This window comes from Populus nigra, chromosome 9 (assembly GCF_951802175.1).
Source record: "Populus nigra chromosome 9, ddPopNigr1.1, whole genome shotgun sequence".
NCBI lineage: Eukaryota > Viridiplantae > Streptophyta > Magnoliopsida > Malpighiales > Salicaceae > Populus > Populus nigra.
Window position 1 is genome coordinate 5630041 of NC_084860.1, and position 17607 is coordinate 5647647.

General features: G+C 33.9%; 2 protein-coding genes and 1 pseudogene across 2 annotated transcripts; all 3 read left to right on the top strand.

Moving 5' to 3' along the window:
• Window positions 1-595: 595 nt before the first annotated feature.
• LOC133702912 (F-box/LRR-repeat MAX2 homolog A-like) lies at window positions 596-3748 on the top strand. The gene is made up of 2 exons (XM_062127245.1): window positions 596-1163; window positions 1319-3748. The coding sequence occupies exon 2, from the start codon at window positions 1536-1538 to the stop codon at window positions 3615-3617; it is 2082 nt and encodes a 693-aa protein (XP_061983229.1). The 5' UTR covers window positions 596-1163; window positions 1319-1535; the 3' UTR covers window positions 3618-3748.
• Window positions 3749-8714: 4966 nt separating this feature from the next.
• On the top strand, window positions 8715-11300 carry LOC133703913 (low-temperature-induced cysteine proteinase-like; annotated as a pseudogene).
• Window positions 11301-12853: 1553 nt separating this feature from the next.
• Window positions 12854-17554, top strand: LOC133702921 (low-temperature-induced cysteine proteinase-like). Its single transcript, XM_062127252.1, has 5 exons — window positions 12854-13573; window positions 15866-16101; window positions 16224-16361; window positions 16448-16939; window positions 17136-17554. The coding sequence occupies exons 1-5, from the start codon at window positions 13099-13101 to the stop codon at window positions 17289-17291; spliced, it is 1497 nt and encodes a 498-aa protein (XP_061983236.1). The 5' UTR covers window positions 12854-13098; the 3' UTR covers window positions 17292-17554.
• Window positions 17555-17607: the final 53 nt, after the last annotated feature.

Genomic DNA, 17607 nt, shown 5'->3' on the forward strand with positions numbered 1-17607 from the left:
TTCCTATTATGATGACCCCAACTCCATTCCCTATCTTTATTAACTTGCTATTTGCTCGAATCTTTCCAGATTTTATCCTTCCCTTTGAACAAGTTCTTGATCGGCTAAAGAATTATGAGAGACCACTTTTTGTAATAGTTTGTACATCGAAAATATCTCCCAATGCTTTATGACGAGAAAGGATCAACCACTTTATTGTATTTGTGGTTTCCTTTCACCACTAAAATTGGAAGAAAATAATGGATTGTTATCACTATGCAAAATCTAATCCAATCAAATCCCATCTTCCACCCATCACCCACATCACCAAAAAAAATAAAAAAAATGCAAGTTTTTCGTTCTGTGATACAACTTCTGTGTGTGTGTGTGTGTAACCTTAACAAAATAGTTAAGGAACTCAGTAGCTTCCGATTAGAAGGCAGCTGAGAGTTCAATTTATACGGTGTGTAATAGAAGACATGAATAACGTACGATCTTAACCTGTAACGTCGATAATTTACATATTTTCAGAAACAGAAGAGGAAAAAAGAGGACCAGAAATGTCACAGGAAAAAGGTTGGAGGAAGATTTGTTTATTTTTTAAATAAAAAAAAGGAATAATAAAAGAGGAATGGATAATGATCAATAGGAGCACTGGTCATAGCAAGTGGCAGCCCACCAACCACTAGCTCTCATAAAAACACTATGTCTATACTGTATCTTTGTCTTCAACAATACAGGCCCTCTTTCTCTATCATTTTCTCATTCTCCAAGGCCACCAGCTTGATCTGCTTCTGTATCGTTATCTCCATCCTCACCATTACACCTCACCATATGTAACTTCTCCTCCTCCTCCTTCCGTGCAGGCCACCAGCTCACACCAATGAAGCCTTTCTTCTTTTCTCTCTCTCTCCAAGTTTGAATCCACCACTTTTCCACGCCTGCTGTGTCTTTATCTTCATCCTCAAAATTCCAGCTCACCTATACACACACACATGATACTCTCTCCAACTCCAGGCAACCAGTTCCACTTGAGTGTTTTCATCTTCGATATATTGGCACCTTGTAAGAAATTCTCTATATCTGTGATAATCCGCCTGTCTCTATTCTGGAATCTTTCGTCTTCACCATAGCGCAAGGGTGTAAGAGATGTATCTCCGTTCTCCCTCTCACACCAGGTTTAGGTTTGTCTTCACTTTATCTTCTTTTTCACACTACATAAAAGATTTGAACGTCGTTTATCTCTCTCTCTCTCTCTATCTCTCAGCACAAACCACCAATTTGTGTTCTTGAATAATCTAATCTTCTTCTATTTCTTTTTTTTCACTCATCTCCTTAGGTAGAAAATCCGGGCTTCCAGTCCCTGCAGCTCCATGTATATATAAAGAACACAATTTCAAGTTGTGTGTGTATAACCATCACCTTCCCACAAAAAAAGATACATTACTCATCATCATCCTTTGTCTCTCGTTATCATTTTATCCATATATAGAGGATCCACAGAAAGAAATACTCCACGTACGTAAGTGGTTACTGATCATGTACATGTAGAAGAAATGGCTAGAAACTTTAACACTAATGTTCATTTCCATGACATCCCAGATGCAATCCTTTCCAGTATATTCTCCTTGATAACAGATACACGTAGCCGCAACGCCATGTCCCTTGTGTGCCTTAAATGGCACTTGATAGAGCGCTCTACACGCACTTGTCTCTCTCTTAGAGGCAATATCCGTGACCTCTTTCTTCTCCCAACTTGCTTTAGAGCAGTCTCTAATCTTGATCTCTCATTGGTTTCCCCTTGGGGGCGTCCAATTCTTGATTCCTCACCAAACACTACCCTTCTTGCTCAAGTTCTCCATTGTAACTTTCCCTCTGTTGTAACTCTCACTGTTTATGCAAGAAATCCTTCAATTCTTCATCTTCTTGCTCCTCAATGGCCTAACTTACGCCAGATTAAGCTTGTTCGCTGGCACAAGCGATCTCCGACTACTTTGGGCTCTGATTTTCTTGCATTGTTTGAGCATTGCCATTCACTTGCCTCACTTGATCTCTCACATTTCTATTGCTGGACAGAAGATTTACCTCCAGCCCTTGAAGCATACCCTTCCATTGCTGCTTCTTTAAGCCATCTTAATATCCTTAATTACACTTCAGCTGATCAGGGATTCAAGTCCCATGAGATTCTTGCCATTACCTCTGCATGCCCAAATCTCCGTGAATTTTTAGCAGCCTGTATATTTGACCATAGATACATTGGTTTTGTTGGAGATGAAACCTTGCTATCTCTTGCCACAAATTGTCCTCGCCTTTCTCTTCTTCACCTTGTCGATTCTAGTTCCTTGTCTGCTGCCAGGGGTGATCCAGATAATGATGGATACACGACCGAGGATGCTATAATCAGACAAACTATGCTAATTGAAATGTTTTCTGCATTGCCATTGCTTGAAGAATTGGTTCTTGATGTTTGCCACAATGTTAGGGATACGTGGGTAGCACTGGAAATGCTTAATTCCAAGTGCCTAAGGCTCAAGTCTTTAAAGTTGGGACAGTTTCACGGAATCTGCAAGGGAATAGATGCACGGCCCGATGGGATTGCACTTTGCAGCAGATTGGAATCATTGTCAATCAAGAACTGCGCTGACTTGACTGATTCTGGTTTGATTTCAATCTCTCTTGGCTGCCCAAGACTCGCCAAGTTTGAGGTCCAGGGTTGTAAGAAGATCACGAAATTAGGGATGACAAAACTAGCTTCTATTCTGAGGAAAACTTTAACTGAAGTGAAAATCTCTTGTTGCAAGCATCTCAATACCGTGACCTCGTTGCAGGCATTGGAACCGATCCGAGATTGTCTACAACGATTGCACATAGATTGCGTGTGGGAAATGGTTGAACAATCAGGATCGGAGGCTACCAGTTCAGCTAAATATGATGGATTCAAATGTTCAGACAGGAGACGTGGCATTTGGGAAGAAGCAAACTTGAAGAAGAAATACAAGAAGTATAATGACAACGAGAATGGATACGCCTCTAGTACTTGGGCAAAACTGCAGTGTCTTTCACTTTGGATTGCAGTCGGCGAGTTGCTGAATCCATTGGTTTTGGCAGGATTGGATGACTGCCCTATGCTGGAGGAGATACAAATAAAAGTTGAAGGTGACTGTAGGCATCAGTCAAGACTTTCCCCAGATGGTTTCGGTCTAAGCTCCCTTCTATGCTACCCTCGGCTTTCGAAGATGCACATAGACTGTCAAGCTGCAATAGGATATGCTCTTACTGCCCCTTCTGGACATGTGGATTTGAGCCCTTGGGAGAGGTTTTATCTTAATGGGATTGGAAGATTGAACCTCACTGAGCTCAACTATTGGCCTCCACAGGACATTGATTATAATAAAAGGAGCCTATCTCTCCCAGCAGCGGGATTGCTTGCACAGTGTAGGACTATGAGGAAACTATTTGTTCATGGCACAGCTAATGAACATTTCATGATGTTTCTTTTGAAAGCACAAACTCTCAGAGATGTCCAGTTGAGAGAAGATTATTACCCTGCACCTGAGAATGACAACAGCACAGAGATGAGAATAGACTCTTGCTCTAGATTTGAGGATGCTCTCAACAGGCGTGCGATACCTGATTGACTAATTGGGAGCTCAGGATTCTGTACCATTGCTGGTTGAATTGTATATATATTAGTCAAACATAATAAAATGTAAAAATTGTGGTAAATGTGACCATATCTTAATAAGAGTATTTATTAGAAGTATAATAATAGTTATTTTTTAAAATATTGAAGTTTCGAAAGCAATAACAAACAGAACTAAATAAATATAAAAACTCTCAACCATCATGTTTGTTTGTTATTGCATTTGAGAGTTTTGCTTAGACTCTAAGATAAAGAAAATAATTGCAGATATATATACAGTTGAGAATAAAAAGATTTATCTATCTCTATTCTTTGTTTTACTTTGTTTATATAGTTTACATTATAAAATAAGTAGCTCTTTATGATTTATAGATAGTTGAGAGAGGTGCAATCCTTCATACATATGCATTTATGTCATAACAACTAAATGGTGTAGGTGAAGCCTAGATAAAGATGTAGTCTTAACAACATGACATCCTCCTTAACATATGAGTTGTTGACATGAACAGTAATAAGCTAAAGAGAAAGAGAAGAAAAAATGGAAGAAAGTGAAGGAGATAACCAAAAAGTCCGATCGAACTAAGTTTAAAAAGAGTCAAATCGAGCTAAATGTGGGCTCAATTATTAAATTGAATTCCAAGTTGGGCTTGATTTGATAAAGGTCAAATCAAGCTTGAAGGAATCAAACCGAACCCTAAATGGGCTTCATTGAACTCGATTTGACCAGAGTCAACTCGAGCTCGAGTGGGTCAAACCGAGCCAAAAATGATCTCAATTGAGTTTGGTTTGATCATAGTCAAACCAAGCCTGGGTGGGTCAAATTGAGCCCAAAATAATTGGTTAGAATAGGTTTGATTGTGGTCAAACCGAGCACAAAATGAAAAAACTGAGCCTAAAAGATCCTAGTTGGGTTTAGTTTGACCAGGTTAAAAAAAAATCTCATGTTATTCTTGGTTTGACCGTAGTCAAACAAAGCCTAAAAGAGTCAACCTGGGCCTAAAAATGGGCTTGATTTGACTGAAGTCAAATAAAACTCGAAACGGTCAAATCATGTTCATGGGCTTAACACAAACTCTTATTACATTTCTTTTTCTTCGAAACCTATATTATCATTTTTATTTTATTTAATTTGGTTACATTCTGTTAAAAATTTAACTTGTAAATATCAAATTATAATGTGAGTAATGAATTAGCCTTGAACCTATTACATATAATTGTCTGAAATACTCATTCAAACCCGTTGCACCTTTGGTAAAAATCCAACTAGATATAGCTTAATTGTTAGGATAAACAATTGAGGGATCAATGGTCATGATGAAAGAGTTTATAAAGTGCCCAAACTTCTTTAAAATGGCCTTAACTAAAATGAGGAGAAAAAGGGAGAGAAATAAAAGAGAAAAACAATAAAGCAAAAAACAGTAATATAAAAGAAATAGTTAAGTGAAAAGAAGTGAGAAGCCATAAAAAAAAGAGAGAGAAAAGAGTAGTATAAAGAGAAAACAAAAGGGAACATAGGAGGAAAGAAATATAAAAAGAAAGAGGAGTGAATATGGAGAAAGAGAGAAAAGAGGTTGCAAGAGCAAAAAAAAGTTAGTAAGATAGAAAAAAAAAGAATAAGAAGAAAGGAAGTAGGAGAAGGAGAACAGAGCAGCCTAAATTTAAAGTCACAAAAAAAAACCTATTATCCAAATCTTGAGATCAATCTTTAAGAGAATATAGCAACAACAAATTCTTAGTTAAAGAGCTACGAAATCACAGGCATCAACCTTTTTCCTATGACTTACCTCATTATAATGAATAGTAAAATCTCTCAAGTGTGTGTTTGTTTTAGAGGTGAAGGTTTAGTTTTGTATGTGGGACCCACCAAAAAAGCTAAAAAAATAAGAAAAATTAACTTTCGTAGTTGAGTTTTGTGTATAATTGGGTTGTACCCAACTACAACCTCAATCACAAAAACTAAAACAAACACCCATATATGTTAATTTATCAACCCGTGGTACTTTGGTTTGGCTTTGATTTGGTGGGATGCTTCTTTCTCCTAGGAGGTGCATGTTATGAACCCTAGAATTTTCATGTATATGAACATGTGGATCTTAGAAAGAAATGAGGGAACAAGGTATTCCCATTGAGTCTTTAAGGTTTTGGTTGCATAACGTACTTTGACAAGCCTGGAAGATAAGAGTGTTGTGCCTGTTTATAAAAGAATGATGTTTTTTGGTTGGGCTTAGTTGTCACAAATCTGAAAGCAAAATGTGGTTTTATCCTTTTTTTACTCTTATTGATACCCTTGTACATATGTACTTTTATGTAATAACAAGGTTACTTGTCTATTGTTGTTATTAATTTTTAAATTCCATATAAATAAATAAATAAGAAAAAATACCAAAAAAAAATTTGAAAACAATGGAAGAAATATATATATATATATATAAAAGAAGAATATATGAAAACACCCATGAAATTGTCAAAGATTGGTTGATGAATATCTTTATTTACGTTTGTTTCTCACTTTCACAACTTAGTTTTTAGTTAGCGTCAAGATCTTATTATTAGCATATATAATCCTCAATCTATATTATTATGTATGTACATTAGATTTTGAGTTCATAATTAAAAAAAATATTTACTTTAAAATATGTTAGGAATATTTGAACAATTTTTTACATTTAAACGAAATTTGATTTAGCCCGCAATGTAGGTAAATATATTGCTATATTAATATTTTTTAAAAAAGAAAAAGATGTTATCTTGGAATTTTTTTACTCAAATTAGATTTTTACTAGTTATTCAGTGTTTTTGGACCCAAAAGATTAATTAGATTATAATAAGTCAATTTCACATAATTTAATTTGAAATTCAAATATAAAAAGTCGAGTAAAGATGTTTTAAAATTAAACCATTTGGCATGGTTTAATGACACTATTCAAAATATTCACCACAACAACACATAAGTGATGTATTACTCTCATGTTTTCTAATACACTCGCATTGAAATTATCAAAATGTTAATGCTTGAAAAAAAAAATGAGACATGGTTCTAGAATAATAATAAATTGAGACAAAGTGTTTTAGAATGATATAATTTTATTTTTATGTTAAGTCGTCTAGTTTTTTGTGTATATATTTTGATTTTTTTTTATTAATAAATGACATGGAATAGTTTTTTTCTTTTTTTATCGAAATCAAAGATATTAATAAGAAAAATAAGATTTTTATTAGCAAATTACTTTGTTCCAATAAAATTTAAATTATTACTCTTCTTTTATATATATATATATATATATATATAAAATTAAGATAATAAAATTAAGTGAAAAAAAATAAAAAGGCTTTCAGAACCATAAAATTGAATATCTTTATTTGTTTCTCATTTTTATACCTTAGTTTTTAGTTAACGTTAAGATTTTTTTATTAGTATATATAATCCTTAATCTATATTATTAAATATATACATATGATTTTGAGTTTATAATTAAAAAAAAATATATATTTACTTGAAAATATATTAAAAATATTTAAATATTTTTTTTTTACATTTAAAAAAATTGATTTAACCCAGGTAAATATATAATTATGCAGAATTTAGCCAGCAAAAAATGCTATGGTTTTTAATGAAGAGGTGTCGGATTGGGAATCCATCTATGCTTTAATATTTCTTAGATTAGCATTTTAGGAAAAGCAAATTGATGAGCACATTATCTACGTAGGAAATTATCTTCGTCGTGGTGCAGAAAGCATTCAGCAGTGGGCTAATCTAGCTAGAAGTTGTCTTTGATATTGGTTTTTCAATTTCTAAGTCTTTGGAGTATGGATTATGTATCTATAACAAGATTGTTAAAAATTATTTTTTTATCTCATATAAAAAATATAATATAAATTTAAATTATAAAATTAGATTATAAAATCATAAAATTAAATATAATTTTTTTTAATTAATTATATATTAATAATTTCAATCAAGTAATAAATAAAAATACAACACAATTAAAAAAAATAAAACGAATAATAGAAAAGTTCAAGCACTTTAAAATACATAGTTTAAGTAATTTAAAAATACAATGCAATACAATTATATCCATAAAATTTCATTAATTAAAAATTAATAAATCTAAAACAAATAATCTGTTGGTGTGTCATGTAAATTAAAATCAGTCTTATTATCTTCATCTTCCTTATTTTTCTTAAAACATTCATCAAGATCATTACTATCTAGAAAATTATTACTATTATTATCAATATCAACACCAATATTGTGAATATTAGTGATACTATTAGTACCAACACCAACAATAATATTATCAACAATATTTAACTTAAAACTCATTGAATTATCTAGATTAATATCAATTTGGATTTCTAAATTATATTTAATATCATAAGTCTTCATTTCAGCATTATCTTTATTGCCAATGGTATTTTTTTTAGGTCATGTATATTTAGCAATTCAAATCACCTTGAAATCAGTTCTAATAACTTATTTTATTAGTCATTAACTTAACTAATCCCTAATCATCCTATAATTATTAATATTATAGTATAACTACAACTCTAAAGCCTCGACTTATATTGACATAATTAAAGACCAACCTTTTTCCTTTCTTTTATTAATTTTTTTATCAACTAATTGATATGATTAATTAGATTGGATGTTGGTTTCTAGAGATGGCTAAAATCTACTTTTTACATGACAAAGATCTCATGTTGTCAAAATAGTTTTTTTTTTTTTTCCTAGTTATCTCCCTGGTGGCTAATTAGTATTTTATATCCTCTCCATTTTCATTTAAAAAAATGAGGTTCTAGATTGCTTTACATGAATTTGTTTATGAAGTATTTTAATCATCGAACTTTTGTATCAGTGACTTGGTTTCCATGCGACAAAAATGATAACTGAGCTATCCATCTGCCAGTTTATTGCTTGACTGGCAGGTAGACCACACACACAGAGATACACACACACACACACTCTTCTTGTAAAGTTTTATATATGCCCGGGGGCAGATTGAATGGTAGATGTCTCAAGGCTCTCATCAGGTGCACTACTCATAAGTCAAGGGCTAGCTGTGAATAGCAGATGAGCACCATACCCAAAACAGTTTGTTGCCACAACAAAGATATGTACAAATTATTTAATGATAACGTCTTTGTTAACTCAGATTATGCCTCAATTCTTCAACTTGTAATGCAAACAGCAGAAAATGAGAAATGAGGGCATTTTAATGGCCTGACTGGTAGGCTTGATCAAAATATAGTTTCCCACCTTACACATTTTCCATATAAATTGCAAAGTAGACAGATCAAATAATCACTTGTGTCAGAAATGGATTCCAAGAAATCCCAAATGTCTCTGATAATTTTCTTGCTTCTAGCTTTACTGACATGCTTGTCTTCTAGCCTCCCTGGCGAGCACCCCATTGTTGTCAATGACTTCAGCGAGCTTGTTTCGGAGGAAAGCATCATTGAAATCTTTCGACAATGGAGAGATAGGCATCAGAAGGTGTACGAACATGCAGCAGAGTCGGAGAAGAGGTACCGGAATTTTAAGAGGAACTTGAAATATATAATTGAGAAAGCTGGAAAGAAAACAGCAGCTTTGGGGCATAGGGTGGGATTGAACAAGTTTGCGGACTTGAGCAATGAGGAGTTCAAGGAGCTTTACTTGTCAAAGGTGAAGAAACCCATCAACATAAAAAGGAGCATTGCATGAGACTGGAGGCAGAGAAACTTGCAGACGTGTGATGCACCTTCCAGCCTTGATTGGAGGAAGAAGGGAGTGGTCACTGCTGTCAAGGACCAAGGAGACTGTGGTAAGTTTCGTCGTCTACTCTTACAGTGAGTAAATTAACCTAAACTATTCAAAAATACCCGGAAATTAACCAAACTAAATTGTTTTTTGAACTTATTAGATAATTTTGGTTAATTTATTTTTTAAAAAAATCAGGATGACTTTACCTGCAATTGTGTGAGAAAACAATAATGTGGATTCGCTGCTCATGAAATGTTCACAGGAAGTTGTTGGTCATTCTCTACCACCGGCGCCATAGAAGGAATAAATGCCATTGTCACTGGTGACCTAATCAGCCTCTCAGAACAAGAGCTTGTTGATTGTGATACAACCAATTATGGGTGTGAAGGAGGCTACATGGACTATGCTTTTGAATGGGTTATCAATAATGGTGGGATTGACACCGAAGCTAATTATCCGTACACCGGTGTTGATGGTACCTGCAACACAACCAAGGTTTGGTCCCTCTCATTAGTATAACCCCTTGATTAATTCTAATTTATACTGAATATGTTGAATTTACAAGATTAAGAACTTCCTTATCCTAGAGCATGGAGATGAATGTTCTCTTTTCAAGAAAATTTACAAAAAAAAAAACCTCATTAATGGTGTTTCTATTTGATTAGGAGGAAATAAAAGTTGTATCCATCGACGGGTATACAGATGTAGATGAAACGGACAGTGCCCTCTTGTGTGCTACTGTGCAACAACCCATCAGTGTTGGCATGGATGGTTCTGCGCTAGATTTCCAGCTATATACTGGTGTAAGCATCTCTGATTCTCTTGCATGGTAGGAACTTCAGATCGTTGTAAGAAAGTGTTGTTTATTAGATTGTTGTGACATAAACAGGGAATCTATGATGGTGACTGCTCTGATGATCCGAACGACATTGATCATGCTGTTTTGATAGTCGGTTATGGTTCAGAAAATGGTGAAGATTATTGGATAGTGAAGAATTCATGGGGCACGGAGTGGGGAATGGAAGGGTATTTTTATATAAAGAGGAACACTGATTTACCATATGGTGTTTGTGCAATCAATGCCGAGGCCTCATATCCAACCAAAGAATCTTCTTCTCCATCTCCAACTAGCCCCCCATCGCCACCATCACCTCTGTCTCCGCCGCCGCCGCCGCCAACACCGGTGCCACCGCCCCCTTGTCCTCAACCAAGTGACTGTGGAGACTTCGCCTACTGCCCGAGTGACGAGACTTGCTGTTGCATTCTCAAGGTCTTTGACTACTGCATTGTCTACGGTTGCTGTCAATATGAGAATGCTGTCTGCTGCGCCGACTCCGTATACTGCTGTCCTAGTGATTACCCCATTTGTGACGTCGAAGAAGGGCTCTGCCTCAAGGTAAGAAATTCTAATCTTGCAGCAAAAATGATACATGTCAAGCTATCAATTCAGATTCTTTAAGTCGTTCATCCAAATTTTATAAAATTTTATGGCATAAAGGGAAGGTGTTTTATGGGAAATTTCACGCGTGTGTGTGTGACAGAGCCAAGGAGATTACCTGGGAGTGCCTGCAAGCAAGCGACATATGGCGAAGCACAAGTTTCCCTGGACTAAGTTAGAGGAAAAAACGAAAACAGACCGGCATGCTCTCCGGTGGAAGAGGAACCCCTTCGATGCAATGCGCTGAAACACACGCATGGAGTTAGAATTTGAGATCCCTTGATCTTTGCCGTTTCATGTTCTTCACAGGCAGGCATTCCGGCTATGAGCATTTATTTATTTTAATGGACAAGTATTTATGTACGCAACAGCCAGCGGTTAAAAGCAGAAAAAAATTACAGGGGACGTTAATGTTCCTTGTTCATCACAACTCTGCTTTGTTTTCTGTGGCTTTAGCTTCATTTTCCATTTATAGACTCTTTCTCCGGATTTGATCAGCTTTTTGCTATTTTTCTTTTTCTTTTTCTTTTTTTCAATATTTTGGGTAAATAGTTAAATTCTTCCTTATTTATACAAGTAAGGTTTTAATATATCTTTACATTTTTTATTGTGTCTATTATGTCCCTATATAATATCAAGATTGACAAAGTTATATTTTTCATTTGGAGATTGTCCTTGAGATTTATAAAGATATAACAGGGGAAAAAATTCAAAATTACTCAACCATTATCTATTTTTTAAAAAAAAAATTATATTCTTTTATTGTTCAAGAGAAATGTTCAAAATAAAAATATTATTATGTTAATATGAATGTAAGAACTTGATTGAATGATATATTTGAGAGGGAAATTGTAAACTTAATTATAACATATCAGATACTTAATTTGAAAAGGATAAATAAAGTTATTTATCTAAATATAAAAGTATAATTGCTAGAAGTAGATCTGAAAAAGGTTCTTCATTGCTAATGAGAATATGGTCGCGGTTGTTTTTTAAAATATTTTTCATGCTGAATGTATCAAAATGATATTTTTTTATTTTTTTAAATTATTTTTAAAATCAGTGTATCAAAACAATCCAAAATATATAAAAAAATTAATTTTTAGAATGTGATTTGCATCATGTTCTCAAACAAAATCTAAGTAAATCCTATGAGTCAAATAACATATTATATAAAAATCAATTTAGCATGTTGAATTTAAACATGCCTAGCTTTCAACACAAATTGTAGCCTTGATTTGAACATAATTTTTAATTAATTAAAAAATCTAATTAAAAACTTCAAGACTTAAAAGTTTGAATTAACAAACATAATTCAAATATTCAAAATACAAAACAAATTTAAAGTTTTAAATATACAAATGAGATCATCATAATTAAAAAAAAAAATCTTTCAATTTTAAATATTATTATTATTATTGACTTATTTATGTGTGAATCACGTCACTCAAGAAAATAAAATTTTGACCTGGTTAAACAGGTTTTTTCGAGTTAAAATCTTTATCAATTCAATTAGTAACTCGACCTCTACCAAACTCCGAAGTCTCAAATTTTCCAAAACAGCACACCAGGTGAGCTGGGAGCACAAGTTGTACAAGGCTAGTTGCAACCATGTTGAATCCACTCAATTTGCAAAAACAGTGTGGCTGAACGTGTTACATGTTTAAATTTTTTTTATAATATTTAAAATGTCTGAATCAATTTACATATATCTTGATTAAATTTTAAATTTTTTATATTCATATCAATAAAAAATTTCCAAGTCAATGATTTTCTTATACAAGAGAGCATGACTTCAAGTAAATACAGCTAGTAAGCATACCTTTTAAGTACAAGTTCTTTACCATTAAACTACCCCCTTGCTTTATCTAATTGGATGGTTGTTTGAGATTTTTATAATTTTTTATTTTATTTTTTCTTATATCTTGAACAATTACTAGCTACGAGTAATTTTGATTGATTTATATACGTGTGTGTACGTACGCGTATAAATATATCATCGTTGTTCCTGCTATTTGTTCCTTTGTAAGTCTCCATTTTGTCCAAGTCCTAACAACCAAACTATCCTCAGTGGTTCCTGCTATTTGTTCATTTCAAGTGTCATTTTGGTCACTTCAAAATGCAGATTTTGCTTTCCAGTTTCTTCCATTTTTATGAACAGCAGAAAACAAGAAATGATGAAGATGTTGTGTTGAGCATGCTGACTGTTAGTTAGGCACTCTTTTCCCAGGCTTTAGCTGTATAAATCAGAACGTAGATTACTCTACAAATCAGTGGCAGCCCAGTTTCTGATAAATGGAATCCCAGAAACCACAACTGACCCTTTTCATATTTTTGCTCCTAGCTCCACTGGCATGCCTCTCTTCCGGCCTCCCTGGTGAGAACTCCACGGTGAGCAACGACCTTCACGAGGGTCTTACAGAGGAAGGCATCACTGAAGTCTTTAAACTATGGAAAGAGAAGCACCAGAAGGTGTACAAGCACGCAGAGGAGGCAGAAAGGAGGATCGGAAACTTCAAAAGGAACTTGAAATATATAATTGAGAAGAACGGGAAGAGAAAATCAGGTTTGGAGCATAAGGTGGGACTGAATAAGTTTGCTGATTTGAGCAACGAGGAGTTCAGGGAAATGTATTTGTCAAAGGTGAAAAAACCCATCCCCATTGAAGAGAAGAGGAAGCACAGACACTTGCAAACGTGCGATGCTCCTTCTAGCTTGGATTGGAGGAACAAGGGGGTTGTCACTGCTGTTAAGGACCAAGGCGACTGTGGTAATTCTCTGTTTCTTTAGATTAAGCATCGCATTCTTTAATTTATTTACTCAGTAACTAATAAATAGCTAATAACTTTGTATTGGCTATCGTCAATTTTATTAAGATGAACTGAGCCGCGCGCGCACCGCGCACCGTTTTAAGCATTTCTCTTCCTTTATTTCAAAAATGTTTCTTCTTTTTTCCCTTCAATTTTGAAGTCAATCAATATCTTAGTGACTTCAATTTACTGCATATAACTTGTGTAGAGTATTTTATTGCTTAAAAACTTTTTCTTCGTTCTCTTCTCAACTCTTATAGTTATTTTGGATCTCTCTTCATCTCTTTTTTATTATAAAATCCAGACTCAATAAATTAATCTAAAATTTAATTAAATTAAAAATTAAATTAGTTCAAGTTGAAAAAAAAAATTAATTGATCTGATTAAAAATTTAATTTAATTTAATGACCAAATCAACCTTCCTAACATTAACCTAAATTTTATTCTATATCAATTTTAAATCAAATTTTATAACTATGTACTCACTTCTTAACCTCTCCAAATTATTATCAAATCCAGTATGACTCAACAGATTAATCTAAAATTTAATTAAATCAAAAACTAAATTAGATCCGATTAAAATTTTGATTTAATTTAATAACCGAATCAACCTTCCTAACATTAATCTAAATTTTATTTTATATCAATTTTAAATCAAATTTTATAACTATTTACTCACTTATTAGAGTAGCGGTCTCTCCTAATTAATATCAAATCCAGCATGACTCAACGTATTAATTTGAAATTTAATTAAATTAAAAACTAAATTAGATTCAATTAAAAATTTGATTTAATTCAATGACTGAATCAACCTTCCTAACATTAACATAAATTTCATTCTATATCAATTTTAAATCAAAATTTATATGTACTGGCTTCTTAGAGTAGCAGCTATAGCCTTGAATTCTAGAAAAAATAACCAAACAAGGAGAAAATCTTATATAACAATTTAAAATTGCCCCATTGTACCTAATACAATGTTAATTAGAATAAGAAAAAGTCTATACAAACACAAAAAGTTATAAATCTTACTAAGTATGTGACAGATAAGGCATGATGTTATGCAAGTGATTTATAAAATCATTATTATATTGTCTATGATTTCTATGTATAATTATTTTTATTTTCTATTCGAACTCCTAAAAAAAATTATATTTTAATCACTGATCATCACTTATTTTTTATTTTTCTGATGCTATTTGTAATTCTTTTATTATTGTTTTTTTGAAAAATCATTTCCAAAATTTAATAAAAGTAAAATCTATACTTCATTTTTATTTCCATAACTTTCCCCACTAATTTGTCATCATAATCATACAATACTCTAAAAATCATGTTTAATCAATGTTGCAGTTTTGGTTTTTTCATTTTATCACTCCTTTCTATTGAAAAAGGAAGGGATGTATATTTCAGTATTTTTTTGTTTTAAATTAATATATTTTTAATATTTTTAAATTATTTTGGTGTACTAATATAAAAAATATAAAAAAATATTATTTTAATATATTTTAAAATAAAAATTATTTTAAAAAACCAACCGCAACTCTTCTTCTATCTCCCTACTTACCCATTAGTTGTTTTGTTGTGCTGTTCTGGTCGGTGATGTAAAAGTCTAAAGCCCCGATTCTCCGTTGACTGGTAGGTAGGGGCGTCGTGCCCAATATTAAATAAATGTTAAAGATTTACCGTTGTCCATCTGCTAGGAAAAAGAACAGGATTTGTTGCTTTGGTGTGGCTTGTCTTCGGCCTCGTATACATTTCAAGTCCCTAGGCATAATTCTCTTATCTAACGAGAAGGGTGGACTTCTTGGTAAACAATTTAGGATGTATGTCATTTTTTGAAAGATATTATGCATATATATTATTTCAGAAAAACATGTTTCTTAGTTGACAGAAAAAAAAATATACTTTGCTTTTTAAAAACAATAATTGCTTATTACTTTACTATATTTATCATGTAATTTATAAAACTATAATGCTACTAGACATCATCAATGAAAGAGCCAAAAGGAAAAAAAAAAAAACACAAGCAATTTAGCTTTTCTTCCCTAATGAAATAGCCAAATAAAAAACCAAAATTTCTTCTTCTTTTTTTAATGAAAAGTCACTCAATCTTAGTTCCAGTTAATAGCTCCTCCGCCTTCCTCGTGTAAAATTGTAGTTCCCGAAGTATGGAGTCTTTGATGTCCAAAAGGATAGATTATCAAACCTTTTTCACTTTACAAATGTGCGTTCCCGGTTTTTGTTCACAGGAAGTTGTTGGTCATTCTCTACAACCGGGGCCATAGAAGCAATAAACGCCATTGTCACTGGAGACCTAATTAGCCTTTCAGAACAGGAACTTGTGGATTGTGATACAACCAATAATTATGGGTGTGAAGGAGGCGACATGGACTACGCGTTCCAATGGGTTATAGGCAATGGTGGGATTGATACAGAAGCTGATTATCCTTATACGGGTGTTGATGGCACCTGCAACACAGCAAAGGTTTTGCTCCTCTGTATATATAACCACTCCTTAATGTTAATTCAGAGTCGAATTATTCTGTTTTGGAAAGGAAAATTATCATATCTCGTCTCTGTTTTATTATGGCGCTTCTATTTGATTAGGAGGAAAAGAAAGTGGTATCCATTGAAGGGTATGTAGATGTAGATCCATCAGATAGTGCCCTCCTTTGTGCTACTGTGCAACAACCCATCAGTGTTGGTATGGATGGTTCTGCGCTAGATTTCCAGCTATATACTGGTGTAAGCATCTCTGATTCTCTTGCATGGTTGGAACTTCAGATCGTTGTAAGAAAGTGTTGTTTATTAGATTGTTGTGACATGATCAGGGAATCTATGACGGTGACTGCTCTGGTGATCCGAACGACATTGATCATGCTATTCTGATAGTCGGTTATGGTTCAGAAAATGACGAAGATTATTGGATAGTGAAGAATTCATGGGGCACGGAGTGGGGAATGGAAGGTTATTTTTATATAAGAAGAAACACTAGTAAACCTTATGGTGTTTGTGCAATCAACGCCGACGCCTCTTATCCGACAAAAGTGCCTTCGCCACCGTCACCACCCTCCCCGCCGCCACCACCATCGCCACCACCACCACCACCAGCGCCACCTCCTCCCTGCCCTCAACCAAGTGACTGTGGAGACTCCTCCTTCTGTCCGAGTGATGAGACATGTTGTTGCATTCTTAAGCTTTTTAGTTCCTGCATAATCTATGGTTGCTGCCCATATGAGAATGCTGTTTGCTGCGCTGAATCTACTTACTGCTGCCCTAGTGATTACCCGATTTGTGATGTCGATGATGGGCTCTGCCTCAGGGTAAGATTTCAAACAGACCTTTAGAATGCTTGAAGATACAGAAGCAAGAGTGTCACAGGGACAGATCTTTAGCTCAAAATTTCAGCTCCTATACCGCGCGCATAAAAATTAAGCTATTAGTTCAAGGTCTTAGAAATCATTAAGCCATGGTTTTTAAATCTCATGGGAATTTGACTAACCTGTTTATGCATGACAGGGCCAGGGAGATCACCTTGGAGTGGCTGCGCGCCGGCGACACATGGCTAACTACAAGTTTCCATGGACCAAGTTTGAGGAGAAAAAGGAAACGAACCAACCTGTTCTTCAATGGAAGAGGAGCCTTCGCTGCAATGCGCTGAATTACATGGAATAGAATTCGTAATCCTTCAGCCAAATCAATGTTGTCATTACTCGTAATTAGCACTTGTTTTTCTTCCGAGTAGGCATTTGGCCATCCAAGCTTTGCCTATATAAAGCAGAACGAATAACACAAGGGAAATTGAGATTGGAGTTTCTTTGAATCTTTATAGAGACGACAATTTTTATTTTTCCTTGCAGACTTTCCGTTGTTTATCGTGGCTTGTAATTTTATTTTCAAGCCATGTTCAGTATTGTTATGTTAGTCCTTTTAATTTAGTTCCTGAGATTTAACATGCTTTAAAATTGCATTTTGTCTCAATTTTGAACAG

Excerpts from the sequence above, each read along its gene's own strand:
- LOC133702921 (XM_062127252.1), top strand. The coding sequence starts at position 13,099 with ATGGAATCCCAGAAACCACAACTGACCCTTTTCATATTTTTGCTCCTA. Across the intron at positions 16,362-16,447 it reads ATTTCCAGCTATATACTGGT|GGAATCTATGACGGTGACTG; the intron begins GTAAGCATCTCT and ends TGACATGATCAG. Across the intron at positions 16,940-17,135 it reads ATGATGGGCTCTGCCTCAGG|GGCCAGGGAGATCACCTTGG; the intron begins GTAAGATTTCAA and ends TATGCATGACAG.
- LOC133702912 (XM_062127245.1), top strand. The coding sequence starts at position 1,536 with ATGGCTAGAAACTTTAACACTAATGTTCATTTCCATGACATCCCAGAT.